The sequence below is a fragment of the Sapajus apella genome, unplaced genomic scaffold, assembly GCF_009761245.1.
Source record: "Sapajus apella isolate SASKATOON/1434 unplaced genomic scaffold, GSC_monkey_1.0 scaffold37, whole genome shotgun sequence".
NCBI lineage: Eukaryota > Metazoa > Chordata > Mammalia > Primates > Cebidae > Sapajus > Sapajus apella.
Genome location: NW_022436977.1, coordinates 10160069 through 10185465, shown reverse-complemented (window position 1 = coordinate 10185465; position 25397 = coordinate 10160069). Strand labels below are relative to the sequence as shown.

At 40.9% G+C, this 25397-nt stretch overlaps 3 protein-coding genes across 11 annotated transcripts in view; 1 reads left to right on the top strand and 2 right to left on the bottom strand.

The window, feature by feature from the left end:
• Window positions 1-9397, bottom strand: part of CCPG1 (cell cycle progression 1) — an 80771-nt gene extending 71374 nt beyond the window's left edge. For 5 of the 7 annotated variants that reach the window (XR_004274848.1, XM_032297384.1, XM_032297383.1 and 2 more), the window contains exon 1: window positions 9105-9236. The gene's annotated coding sequence lies outside the window, so the exon portion shown is untranslated. Of the gene's footprint in view, window positions 1-8707; window positions 8926-9104 lie in introns of those variants that run through there. The other 2 variants (XM_032297387.1, XM_032297382.1) reach the window with 2 other exon arrangements.
• On the top strand, window positions 9258-13727 carry CUNH15orf65 (chromosome unknown C15orf65 homolog). Its single transcript, XM_032297394.1, has 2 exons — window positions 9258-9677; window positions 13159-13727. The coding sequence occupies exons 1-2, from the start codon at window positions 9660-9662 to the stop codon at window positions 13504-13506; spliced, it is 366 nt and encodes a 121-aa protein (XP_032153285.1). The 5' UTR covers window positions 9258-9659; the 3' UTR covers window positions 13507-13727.
• Window positions 13728-21386: 7659 nt separating this feature from the next.
• Window positions 21387-25397, bottom strand: part of DNAAF4 (dynein axonemal assembly factor 4) — a 60259-nt gene continuing 56248 nt past the window's right edge. For 2 of the 3 annotated variants that reach the window (XM_032297391.1, XM_032297392.1), the window contains exons 8-9: window positions 24597-24702; window positions 21387-21700 (exon numbers count right to left, since the gene is read on the bottom strand). In XM_032297391.1, the coding sequence (XP_032153282.1) occupies window positions 21591-21700; window positions 24597-24702 (216 nt within the window). In that variant the 3' untranslated portion in view covers window positions 21387-21590. The remainder of the gene's footprint in view (window positions 21701-24596; window positions 24703-25397) is intronic. The other variant, XM_032297393.1, reaches the window with a different exon arrangement.

The following is a 25397-nucleotide window of genomic DNA, read 5'->3' as shown; positions in this document are numbered from 1 at the left end:
AAAAAAAAGAAGAAGAAGAAGGAGAAGGAGAAGAAGAAAAGCAAATTAGTCAATTGGTCTGGAGCATTTTAAATCTGAGACAGTTACTATCACATCCAAGAGGAAACATTAACTAAGTGTCTGGTGACTGAATTCAGGGTAGTTATAGGCTAAATAAGTAATTTTAAAACACTTTGGTGAAGGCTGTCAAAATCTGTAATAACACAAAAACAATATTAATTTTACCTCATAAAATATAACTGGAATGAATATTACCTGATGATGGTGCCTTTCATCATTCCTGAGTAGCTACATTTTACTATGAAAAAGGTGAGGTTTCTATCACCATATCTTCTAGAATCAGACAAGATGGAGAAGAATGTGAGCATTATTCTCCCACACGTCTACAATTCCAAAGTAAGGTAACCAACAGGCTACAGCAAAGACCCCAAAGTGCAGCTGTATTGTCATGTGACCAAAGATAGTCTGGAGCACTTTCAAAAACATATTTCTAAAATGCTTTTCAAAAGGTCTAGGTCTTTAACCTCCCCCAAAGGATATGAAAATGTCTGCTTTAAAACATATCACTTGAGAAAGGGGAGAGGATACACGATACCAACTAATGAAAACTTTTTTAACATCTACTTTTTGTCTAATAGCAAACCTATGGAAATATTTTAAATGAGCCTATCCTGATCTGGAGCATGAAACTGCATTCATTCATTCAACACATATTTATTGAGTACCTACTTTGTGTCATGAACTTGTCTAAGTGCTGAAGATACAATACTGAAAAAAAGAAAACAAAAACCTCCCCAGAAGAAAAGTACTTTTTGAGGCTAAAAAAAAAAAAGTACTTTTTTTTTAGCCAGCTGGTACCCAGTGCCATGGAGAAAAAAGTGAGGGAAGAGTAGGGGTTGGGATGGTGCAAGAATTGGAATTTTCAATAGAGTGGTCAAGGAAGGCCTCCTTGAGGTACTGAAACCAATTGTGAAGAATGAATGCCAGAGTAGTTTTCCATCTTTTTTGTGCCTGAACATACCTGAAATTTAGATATATGCAATAAAACACCTAGAGATAAACACCTAGAGATAAGCTAAACATTAAAAAGACCAACCATCAGGCCCAGGATGGTGGCTCATGCCTCGCATTCCAGCACTTTGGGAGGCCAAGGCAGGTGGATCACTTGAGGTTAGGACTTTGACATCACCCTGACCAACATGGTAAAACCCCGTCTCTACTAAGTACAAAATATTAGCCAGAAGTGGTGGTGCACACCTGTAATCCCAGCTACTTGGGAGGCTGAGGCAGGAGAATTGCTTGAACCTGGGAGGTGGAGGTTGCAGTGGGCAAAGATTGCACCATTGCACTCCAGCCTGGGCAGCAACAGCAAGACACTCCAACTCAAAAAAAAAAAAAAAAAAAAAGGGCCAGGCATGGTGGCGCATGCCTGTAATCCCAGCACTTTGGGAGGCTGAGGCAGGTGGATCACCTCAGGTCAGGAGTTCGACACCAGCCTAGCCAACATGGTGAAACCCCATCGCTACTAAAAACACAAAAATTAGTCGGGCAAGGTGGTGCGCACCTGTAGTCCCAGCTACCTGGGAGGCTGAGGCAGGAGAATTGCTTGAGCCCGGGAGGTGGAGGTTGCAGTACGCTGATAATCGAACCACTGGACTCCAGCCTGAGGGCCAAAAAAAAAAAACTTTCTAAAAAAAAAAAAAAAAAAAAAAAAAAAAAAAAACTATAGATATTGCTAAATTACATTCTCAAAGGTAGTACAAAGTTGCTCCCAGCAACAACATATGCAAGCACCTATTTCTCCACGGTCCCACCAACAGAGTAACAACCATCTTTAATTTCTGCTTGTCTCATGAGCAAAATAATGAACTTCTTAATCTGCACTTCCCAGATGACTTTAGTGGAGCTGTGCATCTTGTGTTTATTGATTATCCTCATCTCCTTTTCTGTGAAGCATCTATAATGGATTGTCTTTACTGATTTGCAGTTCCTTATAAATTGGGTCATGAATTAATGTTCTAGTATGCTTCAATTTTTTTAAAGTATCTTCTACTATGTTTCAAGAAGTCCTTAATAGTATCGAGGTTTTTTTATTTTGTTTTAGAAAGTTTTTCCTGCTCCCAAGATTATAAAATTATTACCCTATATTTTCTACTAATACTCTTACAGAGATTTTGTCTTTTACATTAAGCTGTTTAATTCATACAGCTGGATTTTTTCTTTTGTTGTGAAGTAGAAATTAAACCAAATATTGAATATTCCATATTTTTTCTATAATTTGTCATATAAAGTCCCACACATTTATTAATCCATTTCTGTGAACTCTATTCTGTTCCACTGATCTATTTTCTATTCCTGGACCACTACAACGCTATTTTAATTACTATGGTACTCACAGCTTTCTATATAGTGCCATTTTTCAATGCTTTCCCTGTCCCTCCCTAAAAACACACTACTGCTGTGCGCAGTGGCTAGTGCCTGTAAGCACAGCACTTTGGGAGACCGAGGCAGGCGGATCAGTTTAGGTCAGGAGTTCGAGACCAGCCTGGCAAACAGGGCAAAACTCCGTCTCTACCAAAAATATAAAAATTAGCCGGGCATGGTGGCAAGCACCTGTAATCTCAGCTACTTGGGAGGCTGAGGCAGGAGAATCACTTAAACCAGGAGGTTGAGGTTGCAGTGAGTGGAAATTGTGCCACTGCACTCCAGCCTAGGCAACAAGAGTGAAACTTCATCTCAACAAGACAAAACACAAAAAACACTACCACCCTATAAACATGGAGGCAAAGATGAAAGACACTGGAGGTTACATACACTTACACCCAGTGCTAAAAACGTATTTTCTTTCCACTCAAAGACTCTCCTCAACCTTACGAATAACTATTCTGTACGATAAAGACACACTCCTTAGTGTGACGCTGAAAAGCTTCCATTATCTGGTTCTAACCTAACTTGCAATTAATCTGATTAGCTTTCCTCCTCATCTGACCAAAGTAATTTACTTGCTGTCTTCTGAACACAAAATGGACAACCCTAAATCCAGGTCTTCACTTCCTGAAATGCTTTCCTTTCTTTTCTCTGATTTCTGTATTTAAAGCTGTCTTCTCTCATGAAGTTTTTTTCCCCCTAGATTACTGTTTCTGACATTCACTGATTTCATTTTTCCCTGAATTTATAGCATTTACTATGCTTCTCAGCATCACTTGCCCTAATGGTAGCTTACACTACTTAATTTTCTCCTTGGGTTACTTTATTAATTAGTATAATTTCAAAGTTTTGATAAATAGTTCCAATTCTATTTTTTAAAGTTTTTATTATAGGTTTTTTTTTTTAAATAGGCTCTCACTCTGTCACTAGCTGAGGCAGGAGTTACCTCAAACTCCTTGACTCAAGTGATCCTCCCACTTCAGCCTTCTGAGTAGTTGGGACTACAGATACACACCACCAAGCTACGCTAATTTTTGTATTTTTAGTAGAGATGGGGTTTCACCATGTTGGCCATGCTGGTCTCAAACTCCTGACCACAGCTGATCCGGAACCACCACACCCAGCCAGTACGTATTTGTTTCTAAAAGACTTTTTCTTCTTCATAAATGTTCTATATATCAACCTAACTTGAAGTTCATCTAAAAGGTCAGATCCTCTAACAGCCAGGGATAGCTTCCCCAGAAGGAGAATGTAAACTCCATTATTTCTTTGGCTCAAGGACCAATGCTTAAACATGAAATGTATCTCTCAGAGGACCCGAGATTTCATATTCAATGTAGTAGCATTGCTCAAGAAATCAACTTAAAGATCCATTTGAGAATATTAACAATACCACTTCCTATCGTTAAGACTGATTACCTTTCTGACACTTATAGAAGATTAAAACAAATAAAAACCAAAATTAAAAGCTCAACCACAGAAGTGCACTGCAGTTTCAGGACATTTAACGCAACAGAGTGCAAAGTCACAGTCAGGAGAGGAGCCAGGTTTCCTTCACTCTGGAAAAAGCCACTAAGTTCTACCAAGAAATCAAATTAATACCCCATTTGACTTTTTTTTTCTTCATCAAACTTCCCAGTCAAAAAGTGTTTATCACATCAAGTCATTACACTTAAAATACATAAGTGCTTTATGTAAATGGCACTTATGCAGTACAGTAATACTTCACATGAGTAGATTTTTTTTTTGTCTTTTAGGTGTATTGAGGCAGGGAAAATGTTTGAGAACTGGTAGATTAGAGAAGTAGAAGCTGCCATAGGTTTAAGAGTTGCAGGAACACAGCTTTTTCATTTTCATTTGGAAATGAAAATTATAACTTTGGAAACAGAAAATTATAAATAATTACTTCTCAACATCATTAAAAATCCTCTGATTCCCAATCCAATGTTCTTTTTACATTTCAACATGGTGGCAATATGAACCAGAACTAAGGTTTTAAAAGAACAGTGATTTGGAGAAGTACTAAAAAAAAAAAAAAAAAAATTCTGGCTTCCTGTGATGACAGAAAAAAATATTTAACTCACACTTCTTATTTGCTAATACTTCCTCACATAATTCTACAGGCCCTTAAAGAGCTTTCCACACATTTAATACCCTTTGGGGGAAAAAATTCCTTTATCACTTAATTGCAATGTTTCCCATATTACAAGGTTGAATTTCATCTTAGAATTCAAGTTGAAAGAAAATATGGCCAAGATTATCTGGTGCGATACGCTCCAAATCACCTTTGAAACCAAGTGTTTTAGTTTAGTCAAAATTACAGAACTGTCAGGAAAGAATCTGGTGAAAACGTAATCCTTTATTACTTAGAATACTGCAACTTCCTCATCTTCACCACACAGAAACACAAAAATAATTCAGCCTCTAGCAGTTCTGCATTGTTAGATGAGTCTGCATTTTTTGTTTAAAGTACCCTGGGCTTAACAGGCCTTGCTGCTATGTTCATGTTCTTAACATGTTCAAAAACTACTCCTTCCATGATTTTAGCAGTTCATATGCACCTAATTTTTTAAAACCTTTATTTAACTTGAGTAAGAATACAATTATACAACCCATACAACAACATTGTGGAAGGAGTTAGTAAATCAGACATGTTAACCAATTATGAATTTTCCTCATGCCCTATGAATGGACCAAAGCCTAATAATGTATTGAGCCAACACAGTACACAGAATATACAAAATTATAAAGTAAAAAGTATTGGAAAGAAATTGACATTTGGAGAAGGCAAGCTCCAAAAAAGGCAATCTAAGAAAATAAAGTGTGAACACTACAACCTGAAAAACAACAAAGTGTTGAAGTGCTTTTTCTAAAACACTTTAGAACAGATATTTTATCAAGAGTTCATGGACACTTGGTGTTAAGGTAAACCTCCTTAATTTTTAAGGGATGACAGTAGCAAAAAAAAAAAAAAAAAAAAAAAAAAATCACTGTGTATTACTATGAAAGAACAATGCAGCCATTTACGACAGAAACAAAATGTGGGCTAACCAAGGATTATGCTACTAACCAGTCCATATCCAACATAACCACATCAAAAAATAAAACAAAAATAGACATAAGCCAAAATATCAGACATATAAAACATGGTACTCAAAGTGATTCAACTGTCCAGCCTTAAGTGAAGAAAAGCTAAGCACTTTTGCCTCTGATTTCACTATACAAGGTGCAAAGAAACCAGATCAAAAGATGGGATGTATAGGCCAGGCATGGAGCTCTCATGCCTGAATCCAGCACTCTGGGAGGCTAAGGCAGGAAAATAGCTTGAGCCCAGGAGTTCATAGATACCAGCCTATGCAACATAGCAAGTCCCTGTCTCTACATAAAATTTAAAAATTAGGGCCAGGCGCAGTGGCTCACACCTGTAATTCCATCACTTTCGGAGGCCAAGGAGAGTGGATCACGAGGTCAGGAGATCAAGATCATCCTGGTCATCATGGTGAAACCCCATCTCTATTAAAAATACAAAAATCAGCCAGGCATAGTGGTGTGTGCCTATAATCCCAGCTACTCAGGAGGATGAGGCAGGAGAATCGCTTGAACCCAGGAGGTGGAGGATGCAGTGAGCTGAGACTGCGCCACTGCACTCCAGGCTGGGCGACACAGCAAGACTGTCTCAAAAAAAAAAAAAAAAAAAAAAAAAAAAATTGAAGTTAGGCCGAGTGAGGTGGTTCACACCTGTAATACCAGCACTTTGGGTAATCCCTGCACTTGAGGAGGCCAAGGCGGATGAATCACTTTAAGCCAGGAGTTCAAGGCCAGCCTGGCTGACGTGGCAAAACCCAATCTCTATTAAAAATACAAAAATTAGCCTGGCATGGCGGCACATGTCTGTAATCCCAGCTACCCGGAGGCTGAGGCAGAATAATGCTTGAACCAGGGAGGCAGAGGTTGCAGTGAGCCAAGACTGTGCCACCATACTCCAGCCAGGACAACAGAGCGACATTCCATCTTAAAAAAAAAACCAGCAAGGTCTGGTGGCATGTGTCTGTGGCCCCAGCTACTTAGAAGGCTGGGTTGGGAGGATCACTAGACCCCAGGAGGTCACGGCTGCAGTGAGTCATGATCACACACTACTGCACTCCAGCCTGGGTGATAGAGCCAGACGTCGTCTACAAAAAATAAAATGAGATGTACAAATGCTACGAATTGTCAAATTTGGTTTTTTTCCCAGTCCAACTAATTCATTTCTTGTCCCTATCCTTCAAATAATTTACACTTTCATACAGTCTGCAGATGCAGCAACAGGGACTCCGTGTTTTCTACTGTTGTTGATTGTTTTTTCTTTTCTTTTTTTTTTGAGACAATCTTATTTTGTCACCTAGGCTGGAGTGCAGTGGTGTGTGATCTCAGCTCACTGCAACTTCCGCCTTAGCTGCCCAAAAGGCCAGGATTACAGGCGCCTACCACCATACCTGGCTAACTTTTCTATTTTTAGTAGAGACGGGGTTGTGCCATGTTGGCCAGGTTGGTCTCCAACTTCTGACCTCAGGTGATCCGCCCACCTCGGCCTCCCAAAGTGCTGGGATTACAGGCGCGAGCCACCGCACTAGGCCCTTATTTTCTTTTTAAAGCAATATACATTGCATTCATAACTGGAATTGCTGTATTTTTCTTTTGCATGGGGGTGGGGAACGTTCCACTAGAAAGTGAAAAAAGGGTATACAAACTCTCAAAATGCTGTTAACACTTGCATCCTTTTTTTAAAGTTTTTCTACAGAATGCTTGAAAAATACAGTAAAGTACAAGAAAAAATCATTTGTAGTGACTAATCACTTTTATAACTATGACTATCCTTTCCTTTCTTTTTTTTTAAAGACAGATTCTTCCTCTGTCATACGGGCTAGAGTGCAGTGGTCGAATCTTGGCTCCCTGCAAACTCCGCCTCCCCAGTTCAAGTAATTCTCCTGCCTCAGGGTCCGGAATAGCTGGAATTACAGGCGCACACCACCACGCCCAACCAATTTTTGTATTTTTAGTGGAGACGGGGTTTCACCACGTTGGCACGGCTGGTCTCAAACTCCTCACCTCAGGTGATCCACCCGCATGGGCCTTCAAAGTGCTAGGATTAACAGGCGTGAGCCACAGGGCCCGGCCCTTTAACGTCATTTCTAATAGAGGTATACAGAGGTATGTTCACTTTTTGTTCCATGGTTTACTCTCAAAACTGCAATTACACTATTTTCCAACCTGTTTTCATTTAAGAACGTGTACTTCTATACCTTTAAATTGTATTTGGGCTGATTTTTAATAGCTTTTTTGAATGAAATTCCATCCTTAGTGTAAAAGGGTTTAAAATTACGAATTAAGCCGGGCGCGGTGGCTCAAGCCTGTAATCCTAGCACTTTGGGAGGCCGAGGCGGGTGGATCACGAGGTCAAGAGATCAAGACCATCCTGGTCAACATGGTGAAACCCCGTCTCTACTAAACATACAAAACATTAGCTAGGCATGGTGGGGCATGCCTGTAATCCCAGCTACTCAGGTTGAGGCAGGAGAATTGCCTGAACCCAGGAGGCGGAGGTTGCGGTGAGCCGAGATCGCGCCATGGCACTCCGGACTGGGTAACAAGAGTGAAATTCCGTCTCAAAAAAAAAAAAAAAAAAAAAAAAAAAAATTATGAATTAAAACAATACCCCCAACATCTCCATCTCTTCCTCTATGCTACCTGAGCTCAGAAAAGAATAGTAAACCATCCACGCTGGATGTGTGTGATAAATATCCCGAGACATGTAGCGCCTAATATGATTATCATCTTAAGCCAAAGATACGATGTGTTTATAGTGATATTTCAAGCACTATCCTGCAGATTGGAGGAGACAAATGTAAAATTCGTAGTACTATAGTCAGTTATTCTAGCTACAAGAAAGCCCCACTGTGTTTTTCAATAAAAGCAGAACAGAACAGTGCAAATTTCACCACTCAACAAAACACTTTACTTGGTGCTCCCAACAGCGCTAAACATAAACAAGTAATGCATACAAAGCACCGCATGGGACAACTGCTACTGAGGACAAATCGATCAGGAAGACCAAAGCTTAAAGTGGAGCGAGAGAAGGGTATGGAGGGGTATTTCATCATCGTCAAGCTGGCGTGCGAACAGAAGTCTCCGGGCATAATTTAATATTTAATCTTTCTATTCCTGACATCACGGGAGCTCAAACGTCACCAAAAGACAGGCTGGCATTAAACCCGGCAGGGTGACGCACATAACGTCTTACCATATGGATTTTCAACAGTCCAGACCGACGAGCACTCTCAAGCCTGCCCAGTGAAGGAAGGCGGGTGCTCCAGGCCGTCAGCTCTCCCAACCCTGGCGCGCAACAAGGTACTGCACACAGGATTTGGAGGCTGCAAGACCACCGGACCAGACGCCCTAAGGGCCAGCTCGGGCCTCCGGAGCTGTGGACTCGCGCGCGGCCCGAAGACGTTGCCCGCGCGGCCCGAAGACGTTGCCCGCGCGGCCGCGGTCGCCAAGCGTCAAGTAACGCCCGAGCAGCCCCCGCCTAGGAGGCGGACCCCGCCACTGCTCCTCGACTGGACTGAGGGTGTCAGCCAGGGACGCCCACAGTCGGCGCAAACCCCCTCTCAGGGGTCGAAGCCCGCCCAGTACCGTACCTGAAGGGGCAGCGCCACCTCCGCCGGACTACGCAGGCTGCCCCACCAACAGCGGTCGCAGCTCGGGCGCCAATGACGCCTCTTATAAAAACAACAACCTGCTCGCAGGCGTCCGCAGCCGGCAGGCAGTGGCCGACTGGGCGCCGCAGTGCATGCCGGGACGCGTAGTTCCGCTCCCGCCTCCTGCCGGGCAGCGATGATGAGAAGAACTACGACTCCCGAAAAGGAGCGCAGGCCGCCGCTGGGCGGCTGCAGGAAGCTGAGCCAGGCGGCCGCAGATCCCCACAACATCCGGGAGCCGGTGACCGCGGCCTGTTGCTATGGATACGAGTTGCAACCTCCAGAAAGGATTCGTGGTTTCACCAGGGAAAACAGCTCCCCGGATTAAACGGATAGGTTTACACATCCTGATCCACCCAGCTATTCATCTTCTATTTGCTGCTTTCATTGGGTGCAGTTAAAAGGCCACGTCCCTGGGCGTTCACCGGCTTTTTTTGCCATCTGCTGCATGAAAACTGTTTTTTGCCGAAAACATTAACAAAGAAGATAGTGAAAATGACAGACCACGACTGGGTAAGTTTAGGCAGAGGGCTAGATGTTTGGGAATGTTGGTATTCATTGATATAATTTGAGGCACCACTTACTCCTACCACCTCCAAACCCCGCATCCCCGAAAAACACCTTAAAAGGCAACTCCTGAGCTTTTACATTTACACCTGTAAATGCACGTTTCATTAAGTCCAAATAGCCTCTGAAGGTGTAAAGACCATCGGGATTGTCACGCACTCATACCCTACTGCAAACTGTCCAGTGATGGTTTTGAACAAGAAAAACGTACTTTGTTAATTGTACACTTATTTAAATTGTACTCTGTCAAAGAAGGGGGTTTTTTGAAAAGGGAGATGGTGGCCGGGCTTGAGGGCTCACACCTGTAATACCAGCACTTTGGGAGGCCAAGGCAGGCGGATCACCTGAGGTCAGGAGTTGGAGACCAACCTGACCTACATGGTGAAACTACTAAATACCAACAATTAGCCGAGAGTGGTGGCATGCCCCTGTAATCCCAGCTACTTGGGAGGCTGAGGCAGGAGAATAGCTTGAACCTGGGAGGCTGAGGTTACGGTAAGCCAAGATCACACCATTGAACTGCAGGCTGGGCAACAACAGAGAAACTCCGTCTCCAAGAAAAAAAAAAGATATGATACATTTATATTCACTGTTTTCAGAAGCAATGAAAGCTTAGGTTTCATTTTCTGTCCCCTAATTGTGATAAAAGTAAATAAATGAAAAAAATAAATGATAAACATTAACAAGGAAGATGGTGGGCCTGAGCAGAGACAAGAGTGCCTCAAAATTAGACCTTTTTTATTTTTGCTTCTGTGTTAACTATACTTAACATCAACAGTGACATCAAAAAAAATCTTAATTTTATAATTACAGCTTCTGCAGTGGTCATTATCAGTGGCTTGTTTTCATTTATCTTTATAAGCGTATATGTGTCTATACCGAAGGACTTCTAAAAGTCATAGTGGTCTGGCCTTCTCTAACTTTAACTGAAAATTAAATTACTAAGAAAGCTAGTACCAGCTACTAGTAGATTTTTATACCTTTCAAGGCACTGTCACAGGCCAATTTTAAGATTTAATTTCTTCTGAAAAATCATTTTTAATCTTTTTTATCATTTAAATAAACCAGTTGTTCACATATGTGACAGAATTTAAAATCATCCTTTTATTATTCTTTGTACTGGCTGTTTGTTTCATTCTTAACTGTAGTCAGTTTGAACTACAATTTTACGAATATCAGGTTTGAAGAAGGTGAAACCCAAATAAGAAAACTGCAGTGGGGCTGGGCATGGTGGCTCACCCCTGTAATCCCAGCACTTTGGGAGGCCAAGGTGGGCACATCATGAGGTTAGGAGATCAAGATTATCCTGGCCAACATGGTGAAACCCCATCTCTACTAAAAATACAAATTAGCCGGGCGTCGTGGCACATGCCTGTAATCCCAGCTACTCAGGATGCTGAGGCAAGAGAATCACTTGAACATGGGAGGCGCAGGTTGCAGTGAGCCGAGATCGCACCCCTGCACTCCAGCCTGGGAAACAAGAGTGAAACCCTGTCTCAAAAAAAAAAAAAAGAAAAAGAAAAAGAGAATCCCCAGTTTATAATTATTCTGAGATAATTATACCAGGGCTGGATGAATATTTATCTTACATCAATGTAAGTTTGAGGAAAAAACTATTTAAGAAACTATTTTTGAGTACTTTTATTAGTATTTTGGCATTAGCATTATAATTAAAATTAACATCCATCTAAATCAGTACACATTTCAGTTCTTTTGTAAGTAATGCTGTGAATTAAAATTTTCTACAATAAAGTTTCTTATGATAGAATTCAACATCAAAATTTCAGGATTCAGTCATGACATTTTTAGAGTTTTTCATAAAGTCTGTTAATTTTTTTAAACATTGTTATATTAATTTTTTTTTTTTTTTTTGAGACAGAGTCTTACTCTGTGGCCAAGCTGGAGTGCAGTGTCTGGATCTCAGATCTCAGCTCACTACAACCTCTGCCTCCCAGGTTCAAGTGATTCTCCTGCCTCAGCCTCCCGAGTACATGGGACTATAGGCATGTGCCACCACACCCATCTAATTTTTGTATTTTTAGTAGAGACGGGATCTCACCGTGTTGGCCAGGGTGGCCTCCATCTCTTGACCTCATGATCCGCCTGCCTCAGCCTCCCAAAGTACTAGGATTACAGGTGTGAACCACCAGTCCAGGCCTAAACATTGTTATATTAATGTATCAGGCCATCATCAATGCTAAGTGCTTTTCAGTGCCAAAATTATGTTTCATCTATATAAAAAAAATTACATATATGTATTTGATTTACATATTACATTGTAGTAAATGGCACCACTATCTACCCAAGTGTTTGTCCAGGAAACTGGAAGTTATCCTAGATCTGTCCCTTTTTATCACCATCCACCTCCAATCAATCATGAGATCTTGTGAATTCTACTGCCAAAATATGTTCAAATTTACTCCATTGGCTGGTCGCCGTGGTTCACGCCTGTAATCCCAGCAGTTTGGGATGCTGAGGCAGGAGAATTGCTTGAACCTGGGAGGCAGAGGTTGCAGTGATCCGAGATCTTGCCATTGCACTCCAGCCTGGATGACAGAGCGAGACTCTGTCAAAAAACAAACAAGACAAAACAAAAACAAACAAATTTGCTCCATCTCCATGTTACCACCTACTATATACTGTCATCATTACTCACATGGACTACTAAGTTCCTCACCACATTCACAAAGACCCTAACAACACCAAAGTAATTTTACTAGAATTATATTACATCATGTCACGTCTCTGCTTAAAACCCTTCAATAGCTTTCCACTGCTTTTACGATACACAAATTTTAAACACAGTCAACAAGACCCTGAGAGAGCTGACCCCTGGCTGTCTATTCTGATCTCATGACATTTTCACCCTAACTTATTTGACTTTTGCCATACTTTGTCCCCACCTCTATCTTTTACTTCCTTGAGTTATAGTCGGTGCCAGATTGAATGGTATCTCAGTGGAATGGCTTTCCCTAACCCCAACACTAGATTAGAACTCCCATTCTGTCTCCATTAATATGTTTTATTTTTTTCTTCATAGCAATTATCACAATTTTAATTATTCTGTTAGCTGCATAATTAGTTTCTTAATGGCTGCTCGCATACCCAAGATAACCCTGGGTGTTTATCTTGTTCCTTTCTCAGTCTAAAATCAAGCTGTACTTCCTCTTCCAACTATGACTTTTACACGTTTTCCCTATGATTTACAGATTTTTAAATACTCATAGTTGTAGTACAGAATGTTTTAAAAGAGACTTTATGCAAATGTGTGACTTTGCTCTGTACAGGTGTATATGATTTTATGGGTGGTCTTCAATGCCCTCAAGAGAACAGAATTCCTGAAAAAGGGAAGTGGGTGAGACTAGGTTTAGTTTGATTTTTTTCAGAACTTTATAATTGAGAATGATTTTGTGTGCTTATCTTTTAGGATAAGAAAAGTACTTCACCTTCAAATCCAGACACAGAAATGAAATCTGAACAACTGACTCCTTGTGTGAACCCTGGCAATCCTGTGTTTTCATGTATGTTGGATCCAAAGACACTTCAGACAGCCACCTCACTATCAAAACCTCAGATGATTATGTACAAAACCAATTCAAGTCATTATGGTGAATTTCTACCTATCCCACAGTTTTTCCCCTGCAATTATACTCCAAAGGAGCAAGTATTTTCAAGCCTTATCAGAGCAACTGGGTTTTATCAAAATAACACTCTAAATACTGCACCTGACAGAACCAGAACCCTTGATTTTCCTAATTTTCAACATACTCTATGAAAATATATTCCTTTGTATATTTAAGAGAACATATACTCGGGAAAAATGAGTTTTAAATCTAAGGGTAGAATACCTAATTAAGAAGATAAAAAGTTTTGAATCATTTAAAAAAATAAGTTAAATAAAGTATTTCAACTGATAGCTGCATGACAGTGACTTTTTAAATAAAAATATGTTCAAAATAGCAAAATAAAAGGCAGAAAGTATTTTAGTGCATGTAATCCAAAAGCTTCAAAAACCTTTTGTATTTTATTTACTTATCTATGGAGTCTACTTATCAAGACAAAGGAACACAGGAGCTGTAAGAAAAAACATTGATTTAAGGAAGATTCTGAACAACAATTTCACACTTTTATTGTTTATATTTGGAGATAGGGTTTCATCCTGTCACCCAGGCTGGAGTGATCATGGCATGATCATGGTTCACTGCAACCTTGAACTCCTGGGCTCAAGCCATCCTCCACCTCTGAGTCTCAACTAGTTGAGGCTATAGGCATGCAGCACCATGCCCCCAGCTAGAGAGAGAGAGAGAGAGAGAGAGAGAGAGAGAGTGTGTGTGTGTGTGTGTGTGTGTGTGTGTGTGTGTGTAGACAGAGTCTCACTGTGTGTTTGTGCCTGTCTTCAAGCAGTCAAGCCATCACCCACCTCAGCCTCTCGACTAGCTGGGACTACAGGCATGCACCACTATGCCCCCAGCTAATTTGTGTGTGTGTGTGTGTGTGTATGTGTAGACAGTGTCTCACTGTGTTACCCAGACTGATCTCAAACTCCTGTTCTCAAGCAGTCAACCTGCCTCAGCCTCTCCAAGTATTGGGATTACAGGAGTGAGCCACGCTGCCCGGCCAATTTCCCACTTTTTTAACATAATGTTAATTCCCATTGCTAGGCTGGTAGAAGAGAGAACTTGTAATTTATTGATTCATTTAGCAAATGTTTTTTGAATCCTTACTGATGGCAGATTGTACTATTCAAATAGAGATAAAGAAATAAAAGACAGTGACTTTCATTGTTTTAATTAACAATATTGGCCAGGAACGGTGGCTAACTCCTATAATCCCGGCACTCTGGGAGGCTAAGGCGGGTAGACCACCTGAAGTCAGGAGTTCAAGACCAGCCTGGCCAACATGGTGAAACCCAAAAAAAATTAGCTGGATGTAGTGGTGGGCACCTGTAATACCAGCTACTTTAGGAGGCTGAGGCAGGAGAATCGCTTGAACCCGGGAGATGGAGGTTGCAGTGAGCCGAGATTGCGCCATTGCACTCCAGCCTGGGTGACAAAAGAGAGAAACTCTGTCTCAAAAAGAAAACAATATTTTCGAAGAATGAGATTAGCAAATTAATATGTGATAATTTATGTAATGTAAAGTACGCAATATGCACAGGCTTTTCAGATAGAGACAGAATTGCTCAAATTAAGACCAGAGAGATCAGGAGAAGGGTCCTGGAAAAGATAAATCAAAGGAAGGCTGTTCTGACAGAAGAAACTACATGGATAAAAGTACAAAGATGTGAGGTAATGTGGTATATTTTCATAAATGCAATTAATTTGATGTATCTTTAACACAGTGTGAGCAGTGGTAGGTGACAGGCTATACAATTTTTTAAGATCTGTGATTCCACTGTACACACAGATTTATTTCAGCTGCCATCTGTTTAAACTGTATGTTGACAATTGGGTCTGAGTATCTTTCTGGAAAAAAAAACAATCATTGTTACTTTTCCCTGTTGGTGTCACTTCAGGATATTACCATCTATTAGAAAAAATAAATTTGTGAGTCATTAGGGGATTGTAAAAGTTGAATCTTCTAATCATAAAAGTAGCTGGATGTAAGGAAGCAGCTCAGACTCTACAGCCTCATCAGCTTCTTCCAATAACCCCCAAAACTGATATTTGGTAATGGCACAAGCAAGAAGAAAAATTAATTTTGTTCATATCCTCAAAACATCAAATAGGCACTACACAAGATTTCCAAGTAAAAACATCAAATAGGCACTACACAAGATTTCCAAGCGATTTCCAAATAGGCACTACACAAGATTTCCAGGCCTCCACCTCCCAAATTCAAGAGATACTCCTGCCTTGAATTTATTAGCCTGTTCTTGTGGTATAAACCATATAAACCATTTTTCCCCTTCACTGTAGGTGCCCAATTTGTGGCAAGTGAATTTACCTTTTTCTATGTAGCATCTAGACACTAACCTAAAATTCCTAACTATGGCAGGTGCACCACTGGGTCATTTTTGGTGTTGCTAAAATTCTCAGAAGTGGCTGAGTGCAATGGCTTACATATGTAATCCCAGCACTTTGGGATACCAAGGCGGGTGGATCACAAGGTCAGGAGTTCAAGACCAGCCTGGCCAACGTGGTGAAACCCCACCTCTACTAAAAATACAAAAAATTAAAAAAATTAACTGGGTGTTAGCGTGCCTGCAGTCCCAGCTACTTAGAAGGCTGTGGCAGGAGAATCACTTGAACCCAGGAGGTGGAGGTTGCAGTGAGCCAAGATTGCATCACTGCACTCTAGTTTTTTTTTTTTTTTTTCCTCAAGACAGAGGCTTGCTCTTTTGCCCAGGCTAGAGTGCAGTGGCGTGATCTCGGCTCACTGCAACCTCCACCTCCCAAATTCAAGAGATACTCCTGCCTCAGCCTCCCTAGTAGCTGGGATTACAGGTGCTTGCCACTACATCCAGCTAATTTTTGCATTTTTAGTAGTGATGGGGTTGGCCAGGCTGGTCTCAAACTCCTGACCTCAGCTGGTCCGCCCACCTCAGCCTCCCAAAGTACTGAGATTACACGAGTGAGCCACAGTGCCTGGCCCAAAACTTAGTTGTTTATCTGATCTGATAAATCAGGAGATATTTGACAGCCAAATCCCCAAACGGGCCCCTTTTAGCTGGCAGGATAGGGAAGTCCCCTCTGTTTTAACTCTTACAAGGAAAGTGACCTGAAGTAAGCAGACATCAACTAATCCACTTTTCATATTATGCTGTCTCTTGTTTCCTGCCTCAACTACCTTAAAAATATCAACTGTTCTTGTAACTGCCCAGGGGGTTTCTGTTCCCTAGACAGAGCCCATTTATTAAGACAGGGAAATTGCAATAGAAAGAGTAATTCACATAGAGCCAACTGTGCAGGAGATGAGAATTTTACTATTACTTAAATTAGTCTCCCCAAGCAACGGGGAAGCAGAGTTTCTAAGGAAAACTTAGTGGGTAAGGGGAAGCCGTTGAGCCAGGAATGCTGATTGGTTAGAGATGAAATTACAGGGAGTCGGAGCTGCTTTTCTCAAGTTAGCTCCTGGGTGGGGGTTCACAAGATTAGATAAGTCCCTTTATTGATTTGGGTAGTGCCAGCTGATTCATTAAGTTCAGGGTCTGCAAAATATTTCAAGCACTGATCTTAGGAGAAGTTTAGGGAAAGTCAGAATTCTGTAGCCTCCAGCTGGGTGACTTCTAAACCATAACTTTTTTTTTTTCTTGAGACAGAGTTTTGCTATTGTTGCCCAGGCTGAAGTGCAATGGCGAGATCTTGGTTCACTGCAACCTTCCAGGTTCAAACGATTTTCCTGCCTCAGCCTCCCCACGAGTAGCTGGGATTACAGGCATGCACTACCATGCTAATCTGTATTTTTAGTAGACACGGGTTTTCACCGTGGTGGCCAGGCTGGTCTTGAACCCCTGACCTCAGGTGATCCACCCACCTGGGACTCCCAAAGTGCTAGGATTACAGGTGTGAGCCACTGCACCCAGCCTAAATCATAATTTTTAATCTGTGGCTAATGTTAGTCCTACAAAGACAATTTATTCCCCAGGCAAGAAAGAGGTCTGCTTTGCAAAAGGGCTTTTACTGTCTTTGTTTAAACTATAAAGTAAGCTTTTTGTTCTCAAGACAGAGTCTTGCTCTTTCACCCAGGCTAGAGTGCAATGGCATGATCTCGGCTCACTGCAACCTCCACCTCCTAGGGTCAAGCGATTCTCCCGTCTCAGCCTTCCGAGTAGCTGGGATTACAGGCTTGCGCCACCACGGCCAGCTAATTTTTTATGTTTTTAGTAGAGACAGGGTTTCACCCTGTTGGCCAGGCTGGTATCAAACTTCTGACCTTCTGATCTGCCTGCCTCAGCCTCCCAAAGTGCTGGGATTACAGGCGTGAGTCACCTCACCCATTACTTAAAGTTAGTTCAGCCTATGTCCAGGAATGAACAAGGACAGCTTGGAGGTTAAAAGCAAGATAAATTCAGTTAAATCTCTTTCATTGTCTTAATAATAATTTTGCAAAGGTAGTTTTATTCTGCCACATCTAGCAGTATCTCCTCGAAATCTTTATATAAGATGCTGCTTGATTCATCAGTCACTGATAAAAGCCAATTATATCTTTAAATTTGTGGGGCCAGGAATGGGGGCTCAGGCCTGTAGTCCCAGCACTTTGGGAGGCCAAGGCGAGCAAATCACTTGAGGTCATGAGTTCCAGACCAGCCTGACCAAAACGGTGAAACCCTGTCTCTACTAAAAATACAAAAATTAGCTGGATGTGGTGGTACACACCTATGGATCCAGCTACTTGAGAGGTTAAGGCAAGCGAATCACTTGAACCCAGGAGATGGAGGTTGCAGTGAGCCAAGATCACACCACTGCACTAAAGCCGGGGTGACAGGGCAAGACTCCATCAATCAATCAATCAATCAATCAATAAAAATACTGTCTTTTGACTGAAGGAAAAAATAAGCATTTCTAATAAAATGCTTAAGCACTTTAAAAAGTTTTCGTTTTGTTGTTTGTTTGTTGAGAAGGAGTCTCATTCGATTGCCCAAGCTGGAGTGCAGTTTCACCATGTTGGCCAGGCTAGTCTTGAACTCCTGACTCCAAGTGATCTGCCAACCTTGGCCTCCCAAAGTGCTAGAATTACAGGCATGAGCCACCAGGCCCAGCGGAGATAAAGATTTATTTTGGGAAACCAGTTACCCATCGATCCTAGTTGACTGTCAAGTGAATGTCATCAAGAGGTTAGTGCACGTAATGAAATACTCTTTTTCAAATTGTGGTTTAACAATGACTATTTCCTGTTCCTATAAAGCATCCATTATAAAAATGCACTAGCATCTTTTTTTGTGTGTGCAATGTTGTGATATAGCCTTGACATTTGCTCATAATTAAATTTGTTTAAGTCTTCTTTAATAAATGTGTACTCTGTGTATGGTAATCACAATAGTAGAAGGTTAAAGGTCTTTTCAGTTTACATTTCTGTAACAGCTACATTTTATTTATTATCTATTTGGTATATGGAAATTAATTTCAATCAAATAATTAAATTTTCATTGCCTAACTAGAAATTTTTTTTTTTTTTTTTGAGATTGTGTCTCACTCTGTCACCCAGGCTGGAGTACAGTGGCATGATCTCTCCTCACTGCAACCTCCACTTTCTGGGTTCAAGCAAATCTCCTGCCTCAGCCTCCTGTGTAGCTGGCACTACAGGTGTGCACCACCATGACCAGGTACTTTTTGTATATTTAGCAGAGATGAGGTTTCACCATATTGGCCAGGCAGATCTTGAACTCCTGACCTCGTGATCTTCCCACTTCGGCATCCCAAAGTGCTAGGATTACAGGTGTGAGTCACCTCATGCAGCCGAAAATTTTTTTTTAAATTAAATTGGCCTTATTAAAACAATCAGGCCAGGCGCTGTGACTCATGCCTGTGATCCTAGCCCTTTGGGAGGCTAAGGCAGGTGGATCAGCTGAGGTCAGGAGTTCGAGACTAGCCTGGTCAACATGGAGAAACCCCGTCTTTACTAAAAATACAAAATTAGCCAGGCATGGTGGCGCATACCTGTAATCCCAGCTACTCAGGAGGCTGAGGCAGGAGAATTGCTTGGACCTGGATGGCAGAGGTTGCAATGAGCCGAGATAGCACCATTGCACTCCAGCCTGGGTGACAAGCACGAGACTCCATCTCAAACAAAAAAAAAAAAGAAAAATCAAAGGACTCACACAACAATTTGTGGCATCAGATGATCAGATACTATAAAAATTCATCCCAGCTTTGTTTTCTTTTCTTCTTTTTTTTTTGAGACACAGTCTTGCTCTGTTGCCTGGGCTGGAGTGTAGTAATGCCATGTCAGCTCTCTGAAACCTCCGCATCCTGGTTCAAGCAATTCTCCTGCCACAGCCACCCAAGCAGCTGGGACTACAGGTGTGTACCACCATGCCCAGCTACATTTTGGATTTTTAATGGAAACAGGGTTTTGCCATATTGGCCAGGCTGGTCTCAAACTCCTGACCTCAGGTGATCTGCCCACCTTGGTTTGAAAAAAAAAAAATGGCTAGGCATGGTGGCTCACACCTGTAATCCTAGCTCTTTGGGAGGCAGAGGCAGGCAGATCACCTGAGGTCAGAAGCTCAAGACCAGCCTGAGCAACATGGCAAAACTCTGTCTCTACTAAAAATACAAAAATTAGCCAGGTATGGTGGCAGGTGCCTATAATCCCAGCATCTCTGGAGGCTGAGGCAGGAGAATCACTTGAACCTGGTAGGCGGAGTTTGCAGTGAGCCAATATCACACCACTGTACTCCAGCCTGGACAACAGAGGGAGACTCGGTTTCAAATAAAAAAAAAAAAAAAAAAAAAAAAAAAAAAACAGGTGCAGTGGCTCACACCTGTAATCTCAGCACTTTGGGAGGCCAAGACAGGTGAATCACTGAGGTCAGGAGTTCAAGACCAGCCTGACCAACATGGTGAAACACTGTCTTTAATAAAAATACAAAAATTAGTTGGGCTTGGTTGCAGGCGCCTATAATCTCAGCTACTAGGGAGGCTGAGGCAGGAGAACGGTTTGAACCTGGGAAGAGGAAGCTGCAGTGAGCCAAGATCCAGACATTGCATTCCAGCCTGGGCAACAGGAGACTCCATCTCAAAAAAAAAAAAATCATTTTAAAATCTAATCAGAAGAATTACAATAACTACATGAAAAAGAGAAGCTGTGCTATTGTGCTTAACGCTTGCATAATCACAGTGATACAACACAGATGTTGGTGCAATCCAATGCCAATATCATAATATACCAGGTTAATATCTAATGCTTTGCTGTCTCTTTTTCCCCCCTTGTCTACTTGGAGGTATTAGAAAACTATTTCACTAAAAAAATTTATCTTCACCAGACAGTGTTATGAAATATGATCAGTTTTCAGGAGCACAGCCTATAACTGAAGTTGAAGATAAGGTTTTCTAAACAGTGGTTTTATACCAGGTTGAACTGATCTAATCTTGAACAACAGGTGTTAGAAAGTATTAAAGAAAAAACAAGGTTCTGTGTATTCGGAAACTAACAGAAAACCTATCAATATTTATTATACCAAAGTCAACCATTCAGTCAATTAAATGGTATATTTAATACAAACAAAAATACTTTGTAAACAATCTTTTATTTAAAATTCTACCTTTTTAAAAATTAATCAGTAAGTGTCCTGGTAACTATAGCAAAATATATTTTGTTACAACAGCAAGCTTAATTCAGTAACACAAAAATGTGTAAGTATGCATTTTTGTTTTTTTTTTTTTTGAGACAGAGTCTCGCTCTGTCACCAGGCTGGAGTGCAGTGGCAGGATCTATGCTCACTGCAAACTCCACCTCCTGGGTTCAAGAGATTCTTCTGCCTCAGCCTCCTAAGTAGCTGGACCTATAGGCGTGCACCACCATGTCCAGCTAATTTCTGTATTTTTAGTAGAGATGGGGTTTACCATGTTGGCCAAGATGGTCTCGATCTCTTGACCTCATGATCCGCCCACCTCAGCCTCCCAAAATGCTGGAATTACAGATGTGAGCCACTGCACCCAGCCAGATAAGTATGTATTAATACGAAGAAATAAGGAATTAAAATAGATTATTCTTATTTAGATTTACTTATTCAGGAACGATTCAACTCACAGTTTATTTTCTATAGACTTATAATATTTTGCCCTCTACAGCTCTACAGAGAGTACTAAACAGAAAGCAATTCTGTACAGTCGACCGTGATATGTACAAAGATTCCTAATGCCTCGAGGTATTTTTAAAAAACCTATAACAATACTTAGTTGCTTCTAATAGTCATTAAGATTTTAGTTCTGTTCCTTGAATTACATTCCGAATCTTCTCAGCATCAATTTGTACAATTTTGTTGGATGGATCAATCTTAAGTGCTGCTTCATAATCCTGTAGGCCTATGTTTATATAGCAATGATGATGAATGAAAGAAATACTTTATTAATACATCTCTTATCTAGACAATAGTTATTTAAAAAAAAAAACAAACACTAGTAGCATAGTTCAGGACAAGTACCAAGTTTTAAATTAGATTCCCATCTTCACACACATGGTAGTATCTCTATAAGACTGCAGAAATTTTTCAGTGATTTGGGGAATTATTATTTTATTCAATATTCTGTAAGCAACAGTTATTTTGAATTCAAGCACAAATAAATTAACAACTTAAACTCATTATAACATAAACGGGAGGCTGAGGCAGGAAAATTGCTTGAACCCAGGAGGTAGAGGTTGCCGTAAGCCAAGATAGCACCACTGCACTCCAGCCTGGGTGACAGAGCAAGACTCCATCTCAAATAAATAAATAAATAAATTTTGTAGACTCAAACCATACTTTATTCATAGACTAGAATGTGGCATAAGCTTTTTTCTGTAGTTTTAATAGGTACAGAATTCCTTTGAGAAAAAAATGGTTAAAAATGAAAGCACTGTCTACTGCTCGTTAAAAGGACATTCATTCCTGTAATCCCAGCACTTGGGGAGGCTGAGGCAGGAGGATCAGGAGTTTGAGACCAGCCTGACGAACATGGTGAAATCCCATCTCTTTTAAAAGTATGAAAATTAGCTATGCATGGTGGCATGCACCTGTAATCCCAGCTACTCAGGAGGCTGAGGCAGGAGAATCGCTTGAACCTAGGAAACAGAGTTGCAGTGAGCTGAGCTCGTGCCAATGCACTCCAGCCCTGGCGACAGAGCGAGACTCTATCTCAAAAAAAAAAAATAAGTAGCTGGATCTTAATCTTTACCAAAAAACGCCATGGAAAAAAATATTTCTTTCAGAGTAAGGAACCTTGAGTTCTAGTCCCTAAAATGCTGTTGATTTGCTATGCCAGGTTTGGCAATTCACTGAATTGCCTCCTGTAAGCCTCAACTATCTCATCTTTAAAAGAAAGAGTCTTTGTAGCTGAAAACAATCTATAATGCCATAATTTCTAAAGAACATTTCATTCCTGCTTAGTCATCTTTATCCTCCTGAAACTGAATAAGACATTTAAAAAAGAATGGGGCATATAAACACAACGTGGATGCTTTGGTTAGAAAAAATTTCCTGAGGTGGAAATTGCAGTGAGCTGAGATTGCGCCACTGCACTCCAGCCTGGGCGACAGAGCAAGACTCCGTCTCTAAAAAAAAAAAAAAAAAAAAAATCCTAAAAATGGCAGAACCAACTTTAAAAATGAAATCAGAAATAATAAAAATGTATAGCTTGTCCTGGTAAGACATCATCAAGAGGGGACCTCTAGGCCTTGAGTGAATGGAAGCTGAACAGGCTTCTCCTTAGGGAGGTATGGGAGGAGGAACCTTGAAGATAAACTTTGGCTACTACAAAATTTTGCCCTTGGTGCAGCATGAGTAACTGCAAAGAGTTATACATACATATATATATATGTGTGTATATACACATACACATATACATATACATATAATTGTTTGTTTGTTTTGTTTTTGAGATGGAGCTTTGCTATTGTTGCCCAGGCTGGAATGCAATGGCACGATCTCAGCCTACCGCAACCTCTGCCTCCCAGGTTCAAATGATCCTCCTGCCTCAGCCTCCCAAGTAGCTGGGGTTACAGGCATGTGCCACCACACTCAGCTAATTCTGTATTTTTAGTAGAGACAGGGTTTCACTATGTTGGTCAGGCTGGCGAACTCCTGACCTCAGGTGACCTCCACCCACCTTGGCATTCCAAGTTCTGGAATTACAGGTATGAGCTACCGTACCTGGCCTCCTAAATCTATTTAAAATAAAATAAATGCTATATGTCTTCTGCATATATGGGGCTAAATTACAGACATTAATACAATCTAACAAATATAAGCAATGTTCATACAGTTTGGTAGATCCGTTATTTCTAAGCTTAGGTGTGTACACACACACACACACACACACACACACACACACACACACACACACACACAGGGTGTGACCAAAGAAGCTCTTTGAGATAAATTTGCGGCCAGGTGACATGGTTCATGCCTGTAATCCCAACACTTTGGGATGCTGTGGTGGGTGGATCTCAAGGTCAAGAGTTCAAGACCAGCCTGGCCAAGATGGTGAAACCCAATCTCTACTAAAAACACAAAAATTAGCCGGGCATGGTGGCAGGTGCCTGTAATCCCAGCTACTCGGTGAGGCAGAAAAATTGCTTTAACCCGGGAGGCAGAGTTTGCAGTGAGCCAAGATCGTGCCACTGCACTCCAGCCTGGGCTACAGTGTGAGACTCCATCTCAAAAAAAAAAAAAAAAAAAAAAAAAAAAATTTCAATGATATCTCAAATAAATCACTTATATATTTTACCATTATTTTTTTTTTAAGAGACACGGTCTCACTGTGTTGCCCAGGCTGGTCTCAAATTCCTGGCCTCAAGCCATCCTCCCACTTCAGCCTCCCTAGTCCCTGGGATTACAAGGGTGAAGTACCCACCCAGCATTTATCACATATCTTTCTATAGAAGAGTTGTCTGGTAATATAGCATTTTTCTAGACTGAAACTTGTTGTTCACACTTGTTTTAATTCCCTTCTACAATGAATGTTTAAAATATAATTTTGAAATCATGTTTTGTCAGATATGTTGCAGACATTTCAAATAATGAATTAAATGCTAAAACCATTTTTTAAATGTAGTCCTTAAAAGTCATGATCCTTTTGACCATATCTATTCTAAAATAATAATAAATAAAATATACATAAAAACAATTTAAAAAAAGAGAAAAAAGTCATGATCTTAAATAATTCCAGTGACTTTTTTTCAGACTATAACTTGACACTTAAACCACTTCTATCAATTTCTTACCTTCTACATACAATTCTAGTTGACAGAATGCTGTTCCACGTCGTATATGTGCCTTCATTCTTGCATTAGCATTGTCTGTAACAGGTGGCATCAATAATTCCAGTGCCTTACAAAATATATATATAATTATTAAGAGAAAGACATCATTTCTTAATTTAAACAAGCAAAGGTCGGGCACGGTGGATCACACCTGTAATCCCAGCGCTTTGGGAGGCTGAGGTGGGAGGATCACTTGAGGGTCAGGAGTTCGAGACCAGACTGGCCAACATGACAAAACCCTGTCTCTACTAAAAATATAAAAACTAGCCAGACATCGTGGCGCACGCCTGTAATCCCAGCTACTCAGGAGACTGAGGCAGGAGAATCACCTGAATCTGGGAGGCAGAGGTTGCAGATCACGCCACTGCACTCCAGCCTGGTGACAGAATGAGACTTCATCTCAAAAAAAAAAAAAAAAAAAGCCTCAAGCCCTCACCTAAATTGGCTTAGCTGGTACAGGAATTTACCAAATACATGCATATATAGATATTAGCTCAATGCAACCTCCACCTCCCAGGTTCAAGCAATCCTGCCTCAGCCCCCTAGTAGCTGGGATTACAGGCATACACCACCATGCCCAGCTAATTTTTGTATTTTTAGTAGAGATGGGGTTTCACCTTATTGGCCAGGCTGGTTTCGAACTCCTGACCTCAGGTAATCCACCCGCCTCAGCCTCTCAAAGTGTTGGGATTACAGGCGTGAGCCATGGCACCCAGCCACATATATATTATTATTGTCTATATATAAATAAACTAACAACTT